Consider the following 20,450-nt stretch of genomic DNA (forward strand, 5'->3'; position numbering starts at 1 on the left):
GACTTCACGGGGACGGGACTCCCCCTGGTTTAGTCCCCCTAAAGTATTTCTCCAAAACAGCCAAAATGATCTCTCTAGAACATAGATTACTCTGATCATGTCATTCCCCGCCTAAAATCCTTCAGGGATTCCCAACTCCCCTGCCTCCACACACTCCATGCTTTCTTAGGAATAAAGTCTAATCCCACAGCAGGGCCTGTGTGTCCTTCACCACTTGACCCATTTACCTCTCACCTCATAATGTGACAGGCATCTCTCTTACATCCGCTGCTCCCTCTACTTCATCTCTCACCCCTTTTGTTTGGTACATAAAGGCAGTTAAATACCACTAAATTAAGAAACAAATGGCTAATTGATGCATCTTTTCAGAATTGGCTCCAGTAGGTTTCCTTAGCTGGTATCTGGGTTGGATGACTCACTCATCTCCTACAGCATTTGATGCATTTCCTGGTTTGGAATGACCTGCATGCTCCATGGTGCTGGTTATTGACCTGGGATGTCTCATCCCCGCGTCTGCCCTTCTGTACTTTGTTGGGGCCGGAAGTCTGCAAAGCACATTTTCTAGGATCTCTGACCTGCCAGATTCTTACGCCCTGCCAAAAGGAAACATGACATGATCAGAAGGCAGGAGGAAGAGAAAATCTTCCAACTCCAGGCTCCAACAGAGTGGGAGTTTCAGGCAGCAGCTGGTGTTTGCTGGGACTGCTCGTGCTGCTGGAGCGGCAGCAGGGTTGGGTGATTCCAGACTCCAGCAGCTTTATCACTGTCAACACAGCATCGCTGCGGCAGATCCACAACTGGATGACAATGTCTCACAGCAAACTGGCAGGTCACACCTGTGTATGGGCGCCGGCCCAACGGCATTAGCAGCTTGTCTCTGCGTATCACCCTTCTGCCTCACTGCCTCGCCTGTCTCCCTTCCATTTGCTTTTTCAGCCTTGAGAGCATCTTTGTCAATATGCTCATGTTAAATTTCCTGTTTGAAAGTACGTTATGTGTGCTTCTCTTTACTTGACCACGTTCTGAGAAAAACTTATTAGCTATAGTTTCTTGAGGGCAGGGAATGTCTTATTCATCTCTTATTTTATTTAACCCTGCTCCCACCCCAGTCCATAGAACACAATAGTTTAGTAAGTGTATGGGGATGTGGATTGTGGAAATTTCTTGTTTTTTTTTTGTAAATAGGTTTATATGGGTTATTTAACGTATTAAAAAGATATTCATTTTAATGCTTCCTCCTAACCCCAGCCTCCTCCCTGCTCTCAAACTCCATCTGTGTGGTTGGGATGGGACCAACTCTCATCCAATGGCTCCAACTGTGTGCCTATGAACCAATTTGGGCCAACCACAGTTAACATACAGAATTTTCTGCAACTAGTGGGAAGAGGGGCTCTCTTTCCCCTGGGCTGTACCTCAGATGGACTCTAAATGCATGTCTGGGAAAAACTTTTATCTCAAGTCTCCTGAGGCCAATGTCTTTTCCATTCAGGAACATCACCATTTGTTACTGAAAAAATGAAGTTTCCATTATTTTTGTGTCCACAAAGAAAAATTATATTAATAAAATCTTAGCTCTGGATACTACCAGTGACCAGGCTGCTGAAGTTATTGAAGTCATTTTTCTATATGAAATGAATATAAGAAATTGTAGGCACTCTGGGAAGAAAACTAGAATCCAATATATTTCCAGTGATCTTGAAGGAGTACCCTAACTATGTACGAGGGTGCAGCCTTGCATACGGGGTCATTTGAGGGTTATTTGGCACGGAATCAAAGATGTTTCAGACAGGACTGGGTTGCTACTGAGATGTGAAGAAGAAAACAAGCTAAAAATGAAGATTAGTTCCTTGGCTGGTCTTTCATTTTGTGCATCAAACAAAATGGCATCCCTTGGTAAATGGCCAATTTCATCAGCACTTTCTGGATGACCATGAAACTGAATCCTTCTTCCACTGTCTGGCTCTGCTTCTGGATTTGGTTAGCAAGATGAGAGGACTAGAGAGGGACATCCCTTATCAAAGTTGTATCATTTAAGTCAAGAAATATAAATTGAGAACCTACTGTTTTTTAGAATACTTTGTTAGGAACTGAGGCACAGAACACTACTCAGCTTTCATTCTTCATTTTATTCTTGTGACAAGATGGCATGTTGATGGAGATTCTAAAATAAAAAGTACCACATGAAAAATCAGAGGCTGGAGTGGCAGAGACAGAGACCTGCTTATGACTTCTGACGGACATTTTCCAACTTGAGCGAGTCATTTCACTTCTTTGGGTCTCAGCTTCTACCTTTATAAAATGAGGATACTAGCACTTATCTCATGGGATTACTATAATGATTACATGAGATATGTGCCTGGAAGATAGACATGGGTGTGAAAGAAGATTCTAATTATGTATTAGGATACAGCCTTGAATAAATGGCCACCTAAAGTCAGAATACACCAAGCTATCTTTGGTACCATCATCAGGATGCTTTTGTCCATCCGGTGTATCTGAAGTATTGTCATGATGGACGACGATTTATGGCACACTTTAAAACACACCTTGTCTCAACCGTAGCTCACACCTGACTACACCAAACAAAGTGAAACTTGTCACACACTGTTACTAAGGTTCGATGTGCTGCTTCCTGTATTTAAGATCCCTGCCTTTCCATTGGATGGTGCTTGGCAGCAGCATTCACTGTATTTTGTGATCACAACAGAAAGGCTCCGTGTCACACATTGCTTCTGGTACGGCAATTTCTGTCAAATAAAAACATTATGGTGTGTCCTCATCCACCTTATTTGCCGGATCTGTCATTGTGTGACTTCTGGCTCTTCCCCAAAGTCAAAATGACCATGAAAAGTAAATGTTTTCAACTGATTCAGGATATCGAGGCAGCCACAACAGTGCAACTAAAGACCCTCATGAAAGAGGACTTCCAGAACTGCTTCAGAAAGTGGCAAGAACGATGGGATGTGTGTTTGAAGCAAGGAGGATTAATGGCAATGTGTCTTTTACTGTAAAAATCTGTAAAAATTTAAACATTCACTGAATTTTCTGATCATACCTCATATGAATAAATAGTCTGTCTTCCAGAGTTTCCAGCTACTTGGGCAGAGGGACACTTTGATAATTATAAGAAATGTGCAAGATGCTTAAGTCAGCACAGAAAGGGAGAAACAAATTCTGACTTATTCCGGACCTAGGAAAGCCAGAGATTCAGGAAAATGGCAATTGTAAGGGCAGTGAGCCCCATAACATACGTGTTCTATCACCAAAGTGTTACAGTGCACAAGCCGCTGTTCTCTTCATAGAGAACACTTTGGGCTCCCAAATGCAAGGCCAATATTATTTCCTTCTGTTCCCTGGCCTTCTCCATCTTCGCCTTTCCTCCTCCTCTTCCTTTAACATCCTCACAGCACAGAGAGGACCATATCTGATTCTTTGGATGACCTCAAGCCACAGTGGCAACAGCCCTATACTTGACCACCTGAACAAAGAGGAAGAAAGACAATGAAGACTGGCTCAGAATCAGACTTTTACAGGAGCTAACACAGCATGTCTTCCCTTCAGCTATTAGATTTGAGCCTGAGTAGATTAAGCTGATGCAGTTAACTCCACTGTTATCCCACCAGTAATGAACATGTATTTATTTGAGTATCTTTTATATAAATCCCAGGTCCTTAACTAGGCACTGGAGCTAGACATAGAATTAGTGAGACTCCCCGCTCTCTAGGAATTAACAGTCTAGTGGAAATCAAATGAATCATTAAATAATTTCAAGAGTGCAGGTTGCTATGAGGCACTTAGCAGGGAAGGCAGAGAAGACAACTCTGGGAGGGGGTGACGTTCACGCTGGAGGCAGTGCAGGAATGAGTGAGAAGGCACTGGGTGAGTAACCCCTTCTATGCTTGTCATCACTTCCGCCCCCACTATCAGGAAGGGGAGCTCTGACATGGTCCTCACTCATGGGGAGGGCGCCCCTCCCCCTTCAGCCGACAGTATTCACAACTGAGAATGCAGCGGAACGTGCTAGCACCAATACCGCTGAACCGGCCATCCTCATGGTAAAACTCATCCAGGCCACCATGGGTTCTCTGAGGCTCATCAGTCTGTTTCTCTGGATTGCACAGGGAAGTCGACTGTGGGTGTGGCCTCCTCCAGGAAGTCGCCATGTCTCCTCAGGCTGCATGAGGGTCTCTTTTTCAGTCAGAGCACTGGCTTCACCAGAGTTCCTACAGCCCAAGCACGTCATCCTTCTTCCAATTCCACAACCCTTACAATAAATTCTCTATTCTAACCGAGCTTAATTTGAATTGTGTTTCTCTCACTTGCAACCCAGAGTCCTAAGGCAGTCATGTGATGAATGTTTGTAGAGGTGAAAGTACGTATTGTGAACCTAAATCTCAACATAAACATTTGTTATTGAAGCAACAAAGAATTTTAAAGAAGCTACCTATGTTCATATGAACTTCAAATTAGAGTAACGTCATCTACAAATATTTTATCGAGCTTTTAAAGAACATCTCTTCTGTATTTTTGCAATTAGTAACTTGTTCTTGAGTTCTTTAACATTGTTTCAAATAAATGGCCAATTCCTGCTGTATGCTCCAGTCAATGCATTTTGGTGGGGAAGCCTGGCACCAAAGCATCCGAGAGAAAGCACGAGAATACCTGGAGAAGTAGCATAGACATGGCATTTTGGAAAGCGGTTCAGCCTGTGAGCGGGCTCAGAGCATGTCTGGTGTTTATCAGAAGTACAGGCAGTGGTCTTGGTCAAGGGGCGGCAGCACGTTCCTGAAGCTGAGACAGTCCATTTCCGGAACAAGGAGTTACAACGTAACTTGTTTGCTCTGTGTGTCCATAACTGAACACCACAGGCTGGGGGCTTATACCATAGAAATGTATTTTCTCATAATTCTGGAGGCTGGAAGTCCAAGAACAAGGTTCTCTCGGGTTTGGTTTCTTCTGAGACCTCTCTCCCTGGCTTGCAGAGGGTCACCTTCTCACAAGGGATGCATAGGTTTGCATCCAAATTTCCTTTTCTTATAGGGACACCAGTCGTGTTGGACTAGGGTCCACCCACACAACTTCATTTTGCCTTAATTACCGCCTTTTTTATGGGACCCTATCTCCAAATACAGTCACATTCTCAGGTACTGGGGGTGAGGACTTCCATATATACATTTTTGGGGAAAACAGTTCTGCCCATGACACATATGGAAACATATGCGTATTCTTTTTTTTAAATTTATTAAATTTATTGGGGTGACAATGGTTAGTAAAATTGTATAGGTTTGAAGTGTACACTTCTACAATATGTTTTTAGAAACATGAAAAGAAATATTCGCAGCTTTGTAAACACTAGCATTATTTAAGATGAAGAATATGTATTAATCTGGCAAAAAATAAAAGGAAGCTGCAAAATGGTCAGATGGGAGAGAGTGGATGTTCCCTGGGGGGAGGATGAGGAAGGGACCTTGTAGTGACACTGAATTAATAAGCCAGGCAAAGACATGGGTATTCAGACACACAGCAGATGGGCATAGGATCTGAGTATACAAATAAGTGTGAGAGTAACTGATTAAATTTGCTGTTTCTGGAGGGATTTAGATATGCTTAGAGTGGAAAACGGCCTTACAGACCAACTACTCTAACAGGTAACCCTGAGATCAGCCAGCAGCAACCTTGGCTGGAACCAGCCCCATCCTTCCAAGGCATGACCCTACAACACACTCATTGATTGCTGGAAATCACAGGTGTTAGTCTTATGCTGAGTTTACTATTCTCGCTGTAACTTTCACTGATTAACTTCAGCAATTATTAATAGATTGCTGAAGCAGCAACACTGTGTCTTCTTTCCCCTTCTGTATGTGACACACTTCTAAGCCTTGCAAATTAGTATGCTCCCCAGTTTTCATGTCTTCGAAATAATGTACCATCCAATTCCTTCACTTGTTTCTTAAATAGAATGATTTCAAATTCTGTCATGCTTCTAGCAACTCCTTTCTGTCAAATCTCTACTAAAAATTGCTCTATACAAAGGGCTCTCACATGCAGAATGGAGAATGCTGCTTTCTGTGACTAGGACAAATAGTCCATTAAAATGTCACATTAGACTTTTTTAGCAGTCACTGATGTTCCATATTTGTGGTCAACAGTAAGCAGGCTAATGGTTACTACTTGCTGCATTAACAACATCCCCCCACATTTAGCAACTTAAAATAGCAAACATTTATTATCTCGCACATTTCAAGAATCAGGAGTCCAGGAGCGGTGTCGGTGGGTGGTTCCAGCTGAGTCTTTCATGAGTTTGCAGTCAGTTGTCAACTGGGGCTGCAGACTCTGTAGACTGGCACTGGAGAATCGCTTTCAAACTTCCACACATGCTGGCAGAGAGCTTCGCTTTCTCACCAAGGGGGCCTCTCCATTCACAACATGGCTTCTTCCCCCAGGGCGAAGCCACAGTGTCTTTTATGACCTAATCTTGGAAGCGATGCACCATCAATTCTTCCATATTCTATTGGACCAATATTCTATTGGTCCAGCCCTGTAGAGGTGGGGACCATGGGATCATCTCGGAGGCTGACATTTGTGAAGCACTTGCTACACGCTAGTTACCTTTCCAGTGCTTGCACTGGCTGGTACTTTCCATACGTCATCACTAATGCTCTCCACATCCTCCAAAGTAGATGCAATTATCATCACCCCATTTCACATTTGAGGCAACTGAGGCTTAGAAATGTTAAGTAACTTACCCAAATTGTTTCTTAGGAACAGAGCATGGATTAAGACATAGATCTAACTTCAGAGCAAAACACTCCTGTTTTTCACCCAAAGCTTCTTCATTTGGACTACTAACCAGTTCTCTCCTAACTCGTCCTTGTATAAATGTATTTTTTTGAGTATAACTGAAAACTTTTGCATGTCACCTCTATTAAATTTTGCATACTTATTAAATACAAGGCAATTTTCATTCTTGATTCTCTCATTTGCAGATTCACCATACTTGTGTAATCTACACACCCTGTGTGTACACAGATCGTGACGGAAAACAATCTTGAAGAAACCAGAATGAATAGATGTGTCTGTAAAACAGGGTACACATTAGGATTAGAATAAAGGCCTGGTGACAAAATGTACATAATTTTTGAAGTAAAATTATCTGTAAAATTGAAGGTTAGATTTGTACTTCATAGCCAAATTTGTCAATGATATGAATATATCACTTAATGTAGCTGAGGTCACCCCGTCTGTCCTGTGCATTTATATAAAATTGTCTCGAGGCCTGTATCCCTTTTTCTTGGGGAAAACCAGTCTTCTCCCGACATGCCAGCAAACTCCAGGGTTTTGTATATTTTTGTTGTCACTGTGGGTCTGAACTCCTGTCCCAGTCAAATCGAGCTCTTGCCTCCTGCCACTGTCCTCTTCTTTCTGCTCTTTAGAGCCCTCGATGTAGAGCACAGCTCCTCTGTTCAACTTAGAACTACTCACGATGACACTGATAACACACCAGTTTACTGAACATTTCGGGGAGATGGAGGAGGCAGCGTCATCGCAACATAAACCTGAGTACTAATTTTTCCTTTTGTTAAAAGCCATTTGATCACCCAGGTTGCTTGGTGCCCTTATTCCCTAATGCCCTCACCTCTCAATTCCCCTCATTTCTGAAAGGAGAGCAACTCAGCTCTTCATTCCCAATAGGGCTCTGGGCTAACTTTCATTAGCTAAAGACTCCATGAATTTACTCTGCTTTGCAGCAACGAGTTTGAGGAGGTTTGGAAGTCTTGGTGTTTCCTCTCTCCCTCTTGAGCTCCATCTCTATCATCTCACCAGTCTTTATGAGCAGAAGTGAGCAGTGTATTGTCCGCCCTCCACACACACTGGTGAACACTTATACAATTTCCCTTAGAAGGTAGAACCTATTATCATTTTTGGCTTTAAGTAACGTTATTTTCCTCCGCCTGTTACCAGCTGGATTGACCCAACAGGACTGAGACCTACAGAGGGTGACATAATTCTCAGGTTGCCGGGGGCAGTCCCGCTGGCTTGGAGTAGTTTTTAACATTCTCAAATGCTCAAAATGTCCTGACTGGGGTCACAAATTATATGATCATTCCAGAAAACAAGAGTTGACAATATTGTGAAAACATCAAAGCAAAAGGAAATTAGGCTATCTGCAATAACTGGGGCAAAACATTATTTTGGGACAACCATTCTGGGTGAATGTAAAGAAAGAACTGGGGATTGGCTCACTCTGGGACGCCTGCTTCTGGAGGCAGTTTTTCATTCTCTCTCCTGTCTTATTTTTACCACCAACATCACATTGATTCTAATCATCCCAAAGCCTGCATTGCATGAGAAAAGAAGAAGGCATAATTTCTTTCCAGATTTTATAACGTGACAATCAGCTAAAGTCCAGGAATAGGTGTTTGGGAAGCGAGTGTTACTGTTCAGTATCAAAATTAGTGGACTTTTAATAGCCAGTCTTGATAAATCAGAATGAAGTGGTGTGCTATTTAGCACACAGAAATGTCTCCTACGCATGTACGTACACACTTTCTACTCCTTAGTGTTACCGAGAGTGAACTTTAAAGGAACTGAGAAATGTGTACAACTCACACAAACTTGACTTACAAGCAAGCGTCACGCTGCTTTGCACAGCCTGTCCTCGGGTGGAGGTGGCCGCTGGCCCCGTGGCCCCGTTCTGGGGGTGCTTTGCAGGTGTTCTGGAAGCTCTCGCTCCGATTGTCTTCAGCCTTCTCAAAGGTTGAGTAAGCCATCAATACTTTATGAAAAATCCATTTCTGCTCCCAGGGTGGACTTTGTTTTCTACACACTGACCCAAACAGGCCAAGTCAGGGCTTTCTTAAAAAAGGATCCAATGCACAGTGGTCAGGATCCGGGGCTCCGCAGGCCAAGTGCGGGCTGTGAACTCAGCCCCATCCCTCGCCTGCTACTATCTCTATCCCTCCTTGCTACTCCACCTTAGACAAAACGCCCAACCTTCATGGGTCCAGCTTCCTGCCCTGTAAGATGAGGATGATGATGGTATCTCATAGGGGCAGCATGATGAAAAAATGAGAGGACACATGCAAATGCCTATACCAGTGTCTGACACATAGCAACTGCTCATAAATATTTATTTTTTATAATAGTGAAAAAAACAGGGTTTAACACTGGAACAACTAAATTAATTAAAAATTTATTGAGAACTCAAAAATTCTCAAAGATGAACAGATTTAAACTAGTATAAAATTCTTTCGGCTAAAAACAAAAGCAAAATAAAACTATCACACAACAGCTTTGAATTTGGTGGTTTGACACTCTCAGAATGACTTTCTTTAAGGAGAGATTACAGAACATGTACTTGTCAACTATGTTCCTCTTTTCTAATACAAGTGGAGTAGCTTGGCTTTTACCTATGATTCAGGTGGGGTTTACTTGTGAAGGAAGGGTTTCCCCGGTTAAAACAAGAACGAAAACTGAAAACTAGCAATGTAGCAGAAAAATCACTTGTCTTGGAATTAGGAAATACTGAGAGGACTGAGGGTTACATTCAGTAACAAAAGACTTTTCCAGATCTAAATATTTAAGACTAACAGTCTATTGTCATCTAGAGATTCTTGTTAACTCCAATGCAGTGAGAGGTACGCTTTGCCTCTGAACGTGGCCCTATGATTTCCTAACACAAAGCCCTGTGCTCTGAAGTTAGGCAGTCATGTCTGCGGCTGTGATAACATCTCTACATTTTGGTTTGTCAGTAAACCGAAGTACATAGTATCTTCTTTCTGGGCTGCCATGAGAATTAACTGAGATGGGAAATGGCTGTGCCAAGTTCGGGGTCACTATGTACTATGAGTACGTATCCCAAGTATGTACTATAGGGTCACTATGAGTACGCTCAGTAATCATTAGCATCTCACCTTCTCCCCAAAAAGACAGAAGCAGAAAGCTGCATTTATACCTGTTTATTGGACTAAGAGAGCAGGGACAGTGAGTATATGTTTTTGACATTTTTACACCCAATAGAGGATGGCAATATATCCCAAGACAGATGAAGCCAGTAACTAGAAAACAGTGACGTCTGAATTCTCTCCCACTATCCTGTGCGCTCTTCATTCTATGGGGGGGAGGAGGCTCCCTTGGTAAGCCCGCCTCTGGCATCAGACAGTCCCATTTTTCCTGAGACTCCTTCCGATTGTCCAGGGGCACTCATTTCCTCCCTGCTGGTCACATACCACCTAACCACACCGAAGTGCTGGGACCCTCCTCCTGCCAGAATTCTTGCAGAATTCTTGACTGAAGCTGTCCAACCCAACAGAAGTGAGTCTTTCACACGGGCAGAGCTGACATTTATTCAGTCAACAAGAGCCGAGTGCCTGCCAGGGCCAGACACTGCGGGCATGAGGACACACAGAGCATGGAACCAACCGGTCAACGTAAACCTGCATGACGTCAGCCAGCTGTGATGTCCTCAGATGTCACTGAGTGACAACTCGCACAATGGTTCATTAAGCGCCTAGTAAGAAGATGACTACAGTTGATGACATATAAAAACAAGCCAAAGCCAGAACGCGGGAGTTGTTACCAGCAGAGCCCATGAAGCAAGTCCCGTGCTGCAGGAGCTGGCTGCACACCTGCATGGGCCACGCTCACACAGCTGGGACAGTGCTCCACAGCCCACGCTCAGGACCAACAATTTTACTAGGATGTAAAAATTCATTTCCAACTTTCAGACTTATGTTTCCACTCCTAAATAAAGAATGAGCCAAACAAGTAAATGATGAACCACTGACCGTGAAGCCCAATGTTTCAAGGCCATGGACGGGCAAAAACCTACCATCTTTATCACCTGCAAAGAGAAAGCTCTAGTAGACAGAAGACGAGAAACGTTTTTTCAGCATGACATAAACCTGCATAAGCTTGTAACAGCACTGGTGCCAATAAACGCTTCTGTTGCTTGTTGCAAAAAAATGTCTTCAAAAGAACGGTGAAGAGAGTGGCAGAGAATGAGCTATTTCTTCATCTCCAAAATGGCACTCACAGGGCCCCGGTGCTTAGCACAGCAGATGCTGCAGGCCTGCGCAGGAGAGCTCTAAAGTGAGTGAAAAACACAGATTAAAACAAAGACCTTCTCTTTCTACCCTCCTACTCAGAAATATGACGAGAGCACTGGTCAGGGGGCAAGGAGGCAGCTGCGAAACGTCACTCCTTTTCCTGGGGACTACTGCTGGTCCGCATGGGCTTCCATCTGGAACAGCTGTCACTCTGTGATTCAAAGGACAGCTCACAATAAAACAAGCCCAAGTGACCTGGAGGAAGGAACACGACTTGGCACTAAAAACTAGCAGCGTCACGACATAGAAATCAGGTTGAGAAACTTGTACAAAATCGTTCTCACTGTACCTCACATCTCTATCGCTCAACAGTCATCAGCTTTACCTGAACAAATTCACTAGAGTGAGTACGTTTTTATAATGTTTAGCATACTGTATTAATCATTTTTACGTTTCAGAATTAGAAGGATTCATGTTTCTTCTGTGACATAAAACTGTATTAGAATTTTGAGACCCCACAGAGCCATAGGGTGACAGGCCAGTTCCAACCATATTCCTCCGACAGCAGCAATTCCTTTTATCTGTGGTGGCCAAGGGCCCACTCACCAGGCTGGGCACGGGCAGGCACTCCTTGTGGAACATGTGCCGGCAGTGGAAGACCAGCACGCTGAAGGGCTTCGCCGCATCTGAGAGCAGAGGGCAGGAAAGGGAGAGGACTCAATGCAACAAGCAGATCAGGAACCTTCAAACCAGTCTTCTTCCTTGGCCCCTTGCCCCCCACCACCCTCCCTTTAGCAACCATCAGCTAGTTCTCTCTCTGTATAGGTTTCTGTTTTGTTCATTCATTTGCTTTGTTCTGTTTTGAGATTCCACATGTAAGTGAAATTATATTGTATTTGTCTTTCTCTGACTAACTTAGCATAACACCCTCTAGGGTATTAACTGTTTAATACAATTAAGTGTTTTTTTGGTTGTATTTAGAATTCTGCTCTGTTCCTTTCTTCTTCTCTTGTTCTCTTCCTTTGTGGTTTGCTGTTTCTTAGTATTTTGTTTGGATTCTTTTCTATCTATTCTCTGTGTATCTTTCGTAGGATTTTGGTTTGCGGTTACCATGAGGTTTATGTGTATCATTCTATACCGATAGCAGTTTATTTTAAGGTAACAGGTGTTTAAGTTCGAATATATTCTAAAAGGACTACATTTTTACGCTCTTCTCCACACTTTATGTTTTTGATGTCATATTTTAGATGTTTTTCTGTTGTGTATCTCTTAACTATTTATTGTAGTTTGAGTTTTGGTACTTTTGTCTTTTGAGCTTCGCAGCAGCTAGAGTTTCTGGGTGGGAATTCCTTCCCGCCCATTCTCAGGAATTTCTTTTCGCTTTTCTGTTCCTGAATCCTGAGAAGAGTTGGTCGGGAAATTGGGAAAATCTGCTCCTTGAACCCAGTAATACCAACAATGAGAAATAAATGTACTACTCACAATGTATCTCTTAGACATTTTTCCTATTTATCGCTATCTAAAGTTACATTGTGTTACAATGTTACACACCACCAGACATGCACACTCGACACCGGAATCAGATTATCACATGACCAGCTAATTTTAGCTCTTGTAAATCGAGCACATTTGATCATGGAGAACAGAAAACAGTTAGTATTTACACAGAGAAATATTTATTTTCGCAACCCAGGACTACAAAGTCATCTTCAGGTGAACTAAGGAAACCAAAGGTCGTTTACCTTAATATGACATTGTAGTCAAATCCTGCGTTGTGAAAATAAATATTTCCCTGTGTGAATACAAACTGTTTTCTGTTCTGTTCTCCACGATGAATTATTTCCACAAAATTATTTCCACAGCCGATACCATTTCCCCGAAAATAAGACCTAGCCAAACAATAAGCTCTAAAGCGTCTTTTGGAGCAAAAATTAATGTATGACCCGGTTTTACATTACAGTAAAATAAGACCGGGTCTTATATTAATTTTTGCTCCAACAGACGCATTAGAGCTGATGGTCTGGCTAGGTTTTATTTTCGGGGAAACACGGTACCACCAACCATATTCGATCAGTTTGTTTGCGGCTGACGATTGCGATGTATGTGAGTGTTCTTGGCTCTCTCAGCTGCTGAGGGTAAGTCCGTCCATTTAAAAACAACTTACACTGCTAATATTTTATTCCAATATTACAATAATTTATAATCTCATATCATAATGTTTTGTGGCACTTTTTAGCTGTAAATATTCGCTGCACAATATAGGTCTTTCTTAATTTTTTCTTAATGCTTTTTTTTAAAGGAAATAAAATTTGAATTGGTTACACGTAGAAATAGAGATCTTGTGTCTCTCACAAAGTACTTGAGCAACGTTAGTTGTCTATGTGAGATGGGAGAAGATGAATTTTTTGCCTTGTCAAGTAAGAATGAAATTGCACGGTTGGCAAAGTCATTAATGGAAAGACTTTTTAAAGGAACATTTACAGCAGACGAAGTTCCAAGAGAAGAAATAAAGGATGCCCTTACAGAGAGTTCTGCCATTAAATCAGAGTCTGATCTGAAGTGTGAATTGACTAAAGCAATACCAATTTTGACATCAAAGCCTAGCCCTATGCATGCAGACACAATATTTGCTTCTCTAAGGAAGGAAATGAGCTTATATGAAGCAACGCATTCTCTCACTCCCAACTTGAAGATACTTTTGGGCGAACTCATAACAATTCAACCAACGTCTACAGAAAAGGAAAGACATTTTTCTACATCAAGTATATTTGTTACAAAACGAACATCACGATTGTCTGATTGGGCAATTAATGCTCTATGTTTCTTAAAAGTTTCATTTTAAAAATGACAAAAACTATTTGAAGTACTTTTTTCATTTTCAAACGAATCCTATTTGCTTTTGTTTTCTATTAATGTTTAATAAATAAAATATTAAAATGAGATTGGGAAAGTTAATACATTGTGTGATATATGTAAAAACTAGTTTGTATTAATTACATTGCTTGTAATTTGAGAAAACCTGAAATATAACAGAAACCTAGCCAAAATGATACTGTAGTGACCCGTTTAGTGCTCAGGGCAAGAGATGCACTAGTCATGAAATTCTGGTCGAACTCCATTTAGGAAATTTTATTTACTCAAGTTCTGCATCGACCTTTTACATATAGGAGTGTCTCAAAACCTCTGAAAGACTGCGCCCGGGGACACGAACCCCAGTTGCCCCACCTTCTCTATGGCTTTTCTGTTTATTAACATTTACTGTTACAGCCATTATTACAGATGATCAACGAAAATTAAATAAAAAAGATTATTTCGGGAATTCTCAAGAATTCTCGGGAAATACGATTTCCCATTCTTGATTCCCGAATGAATCAAAATGTCAGGAATTTGGAAACCCAAGCAGTAGCTTTTTAAATGTCTGATTCGCTGTTTATTAAGTATTTGGCTTTACCTCCGATATTATTTCCTTTCTCATATTTTCCTATGTCTGGTTATGGCCTTTCCTTTTCTGCTTAAAGAAGATACTTTAACATTTCTTGTAAAGCTGATTTAATGGTGACGAACTCCTTTAGTTTTTGCTTGTCTGGGAAATTCTTTATCTCACCTTCAATTTTAAAAGTTAACCTTGTTTGATAAATTATTCTAGTTGTAGGTTCCTTTCTTTCAGCCCTTTAAAGATGTCCTGCCACTCCCTTCTGGTTAATCAAGTTGCTGCCTAGAAGTTAGCTGATAGTCTTATAGTGTTGCCTCAGTATTTAACTAGTTGTTTTCCTCTTGCTTCCTTCAAGATTGTCCCCTTATATTTAACTCTTGCCATTTCAATTATGTCTTGGTGTGGGTCTCTCTGGCTCATCTTGTTTGGAACTTTCTGTGCTTCCTGGACCCAATGAGGAAAGTTTCTAGCCATTATTTCTTTAAATCAAGTTTCTTTTCCTTTCTTTTTCTTCTCCTTCTGGGATCCCTATAATGCAAATGTTTGTGTGGTTGCTGTTATCTTAGAGGTCCCTAAACTATCTTTATTTTTTGAAACTCTTTGCACCTTTTGTTGTTCTGATTGGTTGATTTCCACTAGTCTGCCTTCCAGGTGGCTAATACAGTCTTCTGTATTAGCTAATCTGTTGTTGATTCCTTCTAATGCATTTTTTTATTTCAGCCATTGTATTCTTCAGCTCCGCTTGCTTCTTTATTATACTTTCTAAGTCTTTGTTAAAGTTCTCCCTAAGTTCTTTCACTTCCACTCTCACGTTAGTGAGCATCCTTATGACCATTTCTTTGAATTCTTTATCAAGCAAATTACTTGTCTCCACAACCTCAGGGTTTATTTCTGGGGATTTTTTTTTTTTTTTGGTCCTTTCATTTGAGAGATATTGGTCTATCTTTTCATTTTGATTGACTTCCTACGTTTGTTTATATGAATTAGATACAATAGCTCTCTCTCCTAGTCTTGAAAAAGTGGCCTTGTGTAGAAGTGGGCTCTGGGCAGGCTGCCGGGTGGTTCTGCAGGACTGCAAGAGCTGGCGCCTATGGCATCCGGGCCACTGGCCCACCAAGCTGGAGTGGCTCTGGGTGGGGAGGCCAAGTGGGTATGGTAGTGCTCTGATGATCCTGCTCGCTCCCTGTGAGCCAAACGGGCTCTGGTGACATGTGTGGGAATGCACTGCAGCGACCTGGCACGTAGGCCAGAGCACGTGCACAGAGCTGCAGCCATCCCTACCGAGGTGGGGGCCATAACCAGCGGTGCTCGCTGACCACGTCCGGCCCAGACAGCTCCCAAAGCTCCCAGACAGCTCCTGAGCTTTCCCAGCCTTCCCTACTCAGTCGTCTTCTCTCGTTGTCCAGAAGCACTCCATTCAGCACTTGGTTGCTCTCAGGAGGAACTTCTCTCTATAGATGTGTATATTTCAGTTTGTTCACGGGAGGGGTCAGTTCAGCATGCTCCTATGTCACTGCCATCTTGGACCTCTATCTGAAACTGGTCTGAGTAAGAGTCCAGCTATAGTTAAATGAACTGCCTTAGGAGGATTACTTATTTATAAAAGCATTCCTGAGTTGGGGTGGTGATCAAATGCAAAGCAGATATTACAACCATGTTGCTACGTGAGTTTATTACAACCAATAAACAAGCAGGTTACTTGCTTGGCCTCCATGTCAGTTCCTACAACTATAAACGAGGGACAATTTCATGGCAAATGCAACACCATTTCTTTTAAAAATCAGAATTAGTATGTGCATATGTGTTCTCTCCTTCTGAATCCTCCTCCCCCCAGAGAATTGTTACAGGCCACACAGAGGTCAATTTTGTGGGTTTATAAAGAAGCTTTCTGCCAGTTCACCTCTTGCCTTTGCCAAGACCATCCACTGACTTCAAGGAACAGCTGGGTTAAATCCTAGGTTGTGACGTCGCATTGCACTGCACTTCTGTAAGAATTTCATCTAACTACACAGTGCAGGTATATGCAGTCTCTTTCTGTTAAAACACCATTTAAAACACTACGAAAGCTCACTTCTTTCCCTGTGTCCATTGCAGTTTTTAACATAAATACTTAAAATCCAAACCTAAACTCAAAATGGATTAAAGACTTAAATGTAAGACCCCCAAACCATAAAACTCCTAAAAGAAAACACAGGCAGTAAACTCCTTGACATTGCCTTTAGTAATATTTCTTTGGATATGTCTCCTCAGGCAAAAAAAAATACAAGAAAAAACTAACAAATGGGACTACATCAAACTAAAAAATTTTTACACATCAACGAAATGAAGACAACCTACTGAATGGAAGAAAATATTTACCAATTGTACATTTGATAAGGGGTTACTATTCATTTATAAAGAACTCATACAACTTAATACCAAAAAAACAAATGATTCAATAAAAAACCAGCAGAGGACCTCAATAGACATTTCTCCAAAGAGGACATAGAGATGGCCAACAGACATATGAAAAGATGCTCAAGGTCACCAATCATTAGAGAAATACAAATTAAAACCACAATGAGATATCAACTCACACCTGTCAGAATGTCCATCATCAATAAATCAACAAATAACAAATGCTGGTGAGGATGTGGAGAAAAGGGAACGCTTGTGAACTGTTGGCGGGATTGCAGATTGGTGCAGCCACTATAGAAAACAGTATGGAGGTATCTCAAAAAATTAAAAATAAAACTACCACATGACTCTACGATCTCACTTCTGGGTATTTACCTGAAGAAACCCAAAATACTAATTGAAACAGATATATGCGCCCCTATGTTCATTGCAGCACTATTTATAACAGCCAAGATACGAAAGCCACCTAAGTGTCTATCGACAGACGACTAGATAAAGAACATTTGGTACATATATACAATGGGATACTAATCAGTTATAAAAACAGAATGAAATTTTACCATTTGTGACAACATGGATGGATCTGGGAGATATTATACTAAGTGAAATCAATCAGACAGAGAAAGATGAATACCATATGATTTCACTTATATAAGTGGAATCTAAAAAAACAAAATAAACAAAACAGAAACAAACTTACAGAGAACAAACTGATGGTTGCCAAAATACAGAAGAGAATAAGTTTAAAGAAAAGGGAAATCTATTAAAAGTTTCCCACATACACACATGGTTCTTCCACCTTGGAATTTAAACACATTGATGGCAAATAAAGTTTTCATTTTATCATGTTTATTCACTAGAGTAGTGCTTCTCAAAGAATGGCCGCTGCACCAGCAGCATCGACATTACCTGGGAACTTGTCAGAATGCAAATTAGGCAAATGCAAATTCCAGGCCCTACCCTGGAATTACTGAATTAGAACCTCTGAGATTAGGATTACCAAAGTGGTTTTTAACAAGCCTGCCAGTTGATGCCCGCTTACTCCAATTGGCAAACTTCAGCTCTAAAGAATGGCAGGGGCAGCATGCGACTGAGTAGAGATGTAGGCTGTAATTCTTTTCTAAATTGGATTATTCTAAAAGTTGCATAATTTTATAAGTAATAATTAGTTAACTACTCATAGTAACAAATATTTGGGGACTTCTTTCCCCTTCCCCACCACCTTACCTGATGGAAGAATAGGCGAAAGGCAGGATTCACAGATGTTCTCCTCTGCAAGGAAACACATACACACTTGAGATTACAGAATGTTTCTATTTGCTTTGTTTCCTCTGAGAGCAGGCATACAGTTAAAACGATTATTTCAATTTTACCCACCATCAACCAGAACACCTTTCATTTGAGTTCGATGCATCTTCTTCAGTAAAGACAAAGAGTCAGCTACAAGAATCTTCTTGCAGCCTTCACGGAGCAGAATCTAATGCACACATTGTAAAAGAAAAGCCATCTTAACAAGACTCAAATATGAGGAGGGGACCCTCCTACTGGGCATTCAGAAAAGTGCTGTGTTTGAAATACTCCAGAGGCACTCACTGGCCTGCTGCCCCCGTACTTTCTTCCCTCCACACCACTGACCTACCTTTCTAGCCTCCACTCAGTCATGACTCTGCATCTTTTTCAAATGAACATACAGTGGTTCCCCCAGTGCTTATAAAATCAAATACCAATTCCAACCCCTACTGTTCTCTTATAGGGTTTTCTAATACAGATGACTTGGGCAGAATTTGGCCCCTCTGTGACCTCTTTGCCCAGGATAGAAAACCTGCTTTCCCAGAATCATTTATTTCATAAATCCATCTACTTAATGCACAATACATACTGGGTCTCTATTTCTACAAGGTACAGGGAGGCATGGAGCAATAAACTGAGAAGACTGTGTCCTCAAGCCCCTGCAGGGTGCGGCCTGTCTTCCTGTCCTTGCAAAGCAGACCCACAGCACTTAGCAATGAATGTAGGGTACAAAGCACAACTGCCCCCATTAGCCCTCAGATCTGGGATGGATTCGTAAAGGGCTGGCAACTGAAATTACATATTCTGTCTCAAGGTTCATTTTCTCATTCTTAATCCTGGTACTGTACATTGTTTCTTTAGGCATTTTTCCTGCTAGTTTGTAGGCTTACTTATTTTCCCTCTCTCTGCCTGGAGGATTATGAGACCTGACGACAAACGCGTCAGCAGCCTCAGAAGTCAGGATGCAAACAGCAGAAGTCAAAGGCCCATTTTTGATTGATACCAATTCTGTTTTAGCGCCGGGGACATAACAAGGACAAAAATTGCCCACACCTGCTTTTATGCAGGTAAGAGGCAACACACCTCACCTTTCAAACCCATTCGGCTGTCCACAGTGTGAGTTTCACCCTTTTTGGGTTTTCTTAGGTAATTTATTGGAAATTGGGAAAGGCTCTGTGAGGTGTGCTTAAGCCAGATGGATTTTTTTTTTTAACCAGAACTCGCTGCTTTTCAGACAGAGACACTCAAGGTCAGAAGGGATGACGCAATGTGTCTTCTTACACGTGCTTCTGTGCCAGTGCCATGTAACTGCCACAGAGACCCACATAAAGACGACACGGCTGCCTCACTGGGCCAGTTCTGCGACACAGCCAAGCTACTGTCAGAGGTACATCCTGCCCTCTTCACACTGAAGTCACTCTCATCTAAAACCTACATGTGCAAATGCCCCAAAGTGCTTTCCTTTGTGTTCCCACCAGGGAGGGGAGTAAGGGAGCGACCAGCTTGGTCCTCCATCCCCAACTGTCTACAATGAGATGTGCTCCTCGATAATCCCGAAGAGCACTGGCTTTGGGGGGATGCAACCAGAGTTTTCCCCCCAATTAGATCAAGGCAAATATCCGAGGAAACGGAACTGACGTCCAGATTCAAGTTTTAAAGCTGCCACTTCCAGTACCGAGTAGGAAATAACTAATGGTTTTACTATTTCTACATTGATTGAGACACTGCATTTGATGTTTTGTTCTTTAAAATGCTACCGGCAATTGAATTTTTCTGATTCATTTAAAAAAGACATTAAAACTTTAACAGACATCATTAAAGCATACAAGAAGAACAAAAAAAATAACAAATACAGTAAGAAAGATGTCTAAGAAACATTGATGTCAATAAATTTGAAGAAAATTTATAAACAAAGTACATAAAGCTCCTCAGCCTCAAACACCAAAATAAAAACTTAAGAAAAATAGTGTCAATCACAGTATCATTGGTAAAATGTTTCAAAAAGCTAGCTCTGACCCTCAGCGGGGTTCACTGAACGAATAATACCGGAGATGGGTGGATGCAGTAGTCTAGACAGAAGCCACAGTGTCTGCAAACTTAAAAAAGAAAACAGCAAAAAATACACACAGAGAAGGAACCATTTCTTCATGAGGATTACATTTTTCTAACTGGGTATAATCTGTCTGTGGCAGAAAGTATTTTCTAGGAAAAAGGTCAGTATTTAGAGGCAGCCAGCCAGAAGGGAAAACATATAAATACAGCTTAGTATGTTACTTTCTACT

At 41.5% G+C, this 20,450-nt stretch overlaps 1 protein-coding gene across 2 annotated transcripts in view; it reads right to left on the reverse strand.

Annotated features, from left to right (window-relative positions):
• Nucleotides 1-9,088: 9,088 nt before the first annotated feature.
• The window catches only part of VPS41 (VPS41 subunit of HOPS complex), a 162,311-nt gene continuing 150,949 nt past the window's right edge, over nucleotides 9,089-20,450 (reverse strand). For both annotated transcript variants that reach the window (XM_081079906.1, XM_081079907.1), the window contains 4 exons: nucleotides 18,256-18,355; nucleotides 18,106-18,150; nucleotides 11,655-11,734; nucleotides 9,089-11,086 (listed from right to left, as the gene is read on the reverse strand). In XM_081079906.1, the coding sequence (XP_080936032.1) occupies nucleotides 11,006-11,086; nucleotides 11,655-11,734; nucleotides 18,106-18,150; nucleotides 18,256-18,355 (306 nt within the window). In that variant the 3' untranslated portion in view covers nucleotides 9,089-11,005. The remainder of the gene's footprint in view (nucleotides 11,087-11,654; nucleotides 11,735-18,105; nucleotides 18,151-18,255; nucleotides 18,356-20,450) is intronic.

This window comes from Rhinolophus hipposideros (assembly GCF_964194185.1).
Source record: "Rhinolophus hipposideros genome assembly, chromosome: 18".
NCBI classification, from domain to species: domain Eukaryota; kingdom Metazoa; phylum Chordata; class Mammalia; order Chiroptera; family Rhinolophidae; genus Rhinolophus; species Rhinolophus hipposideros.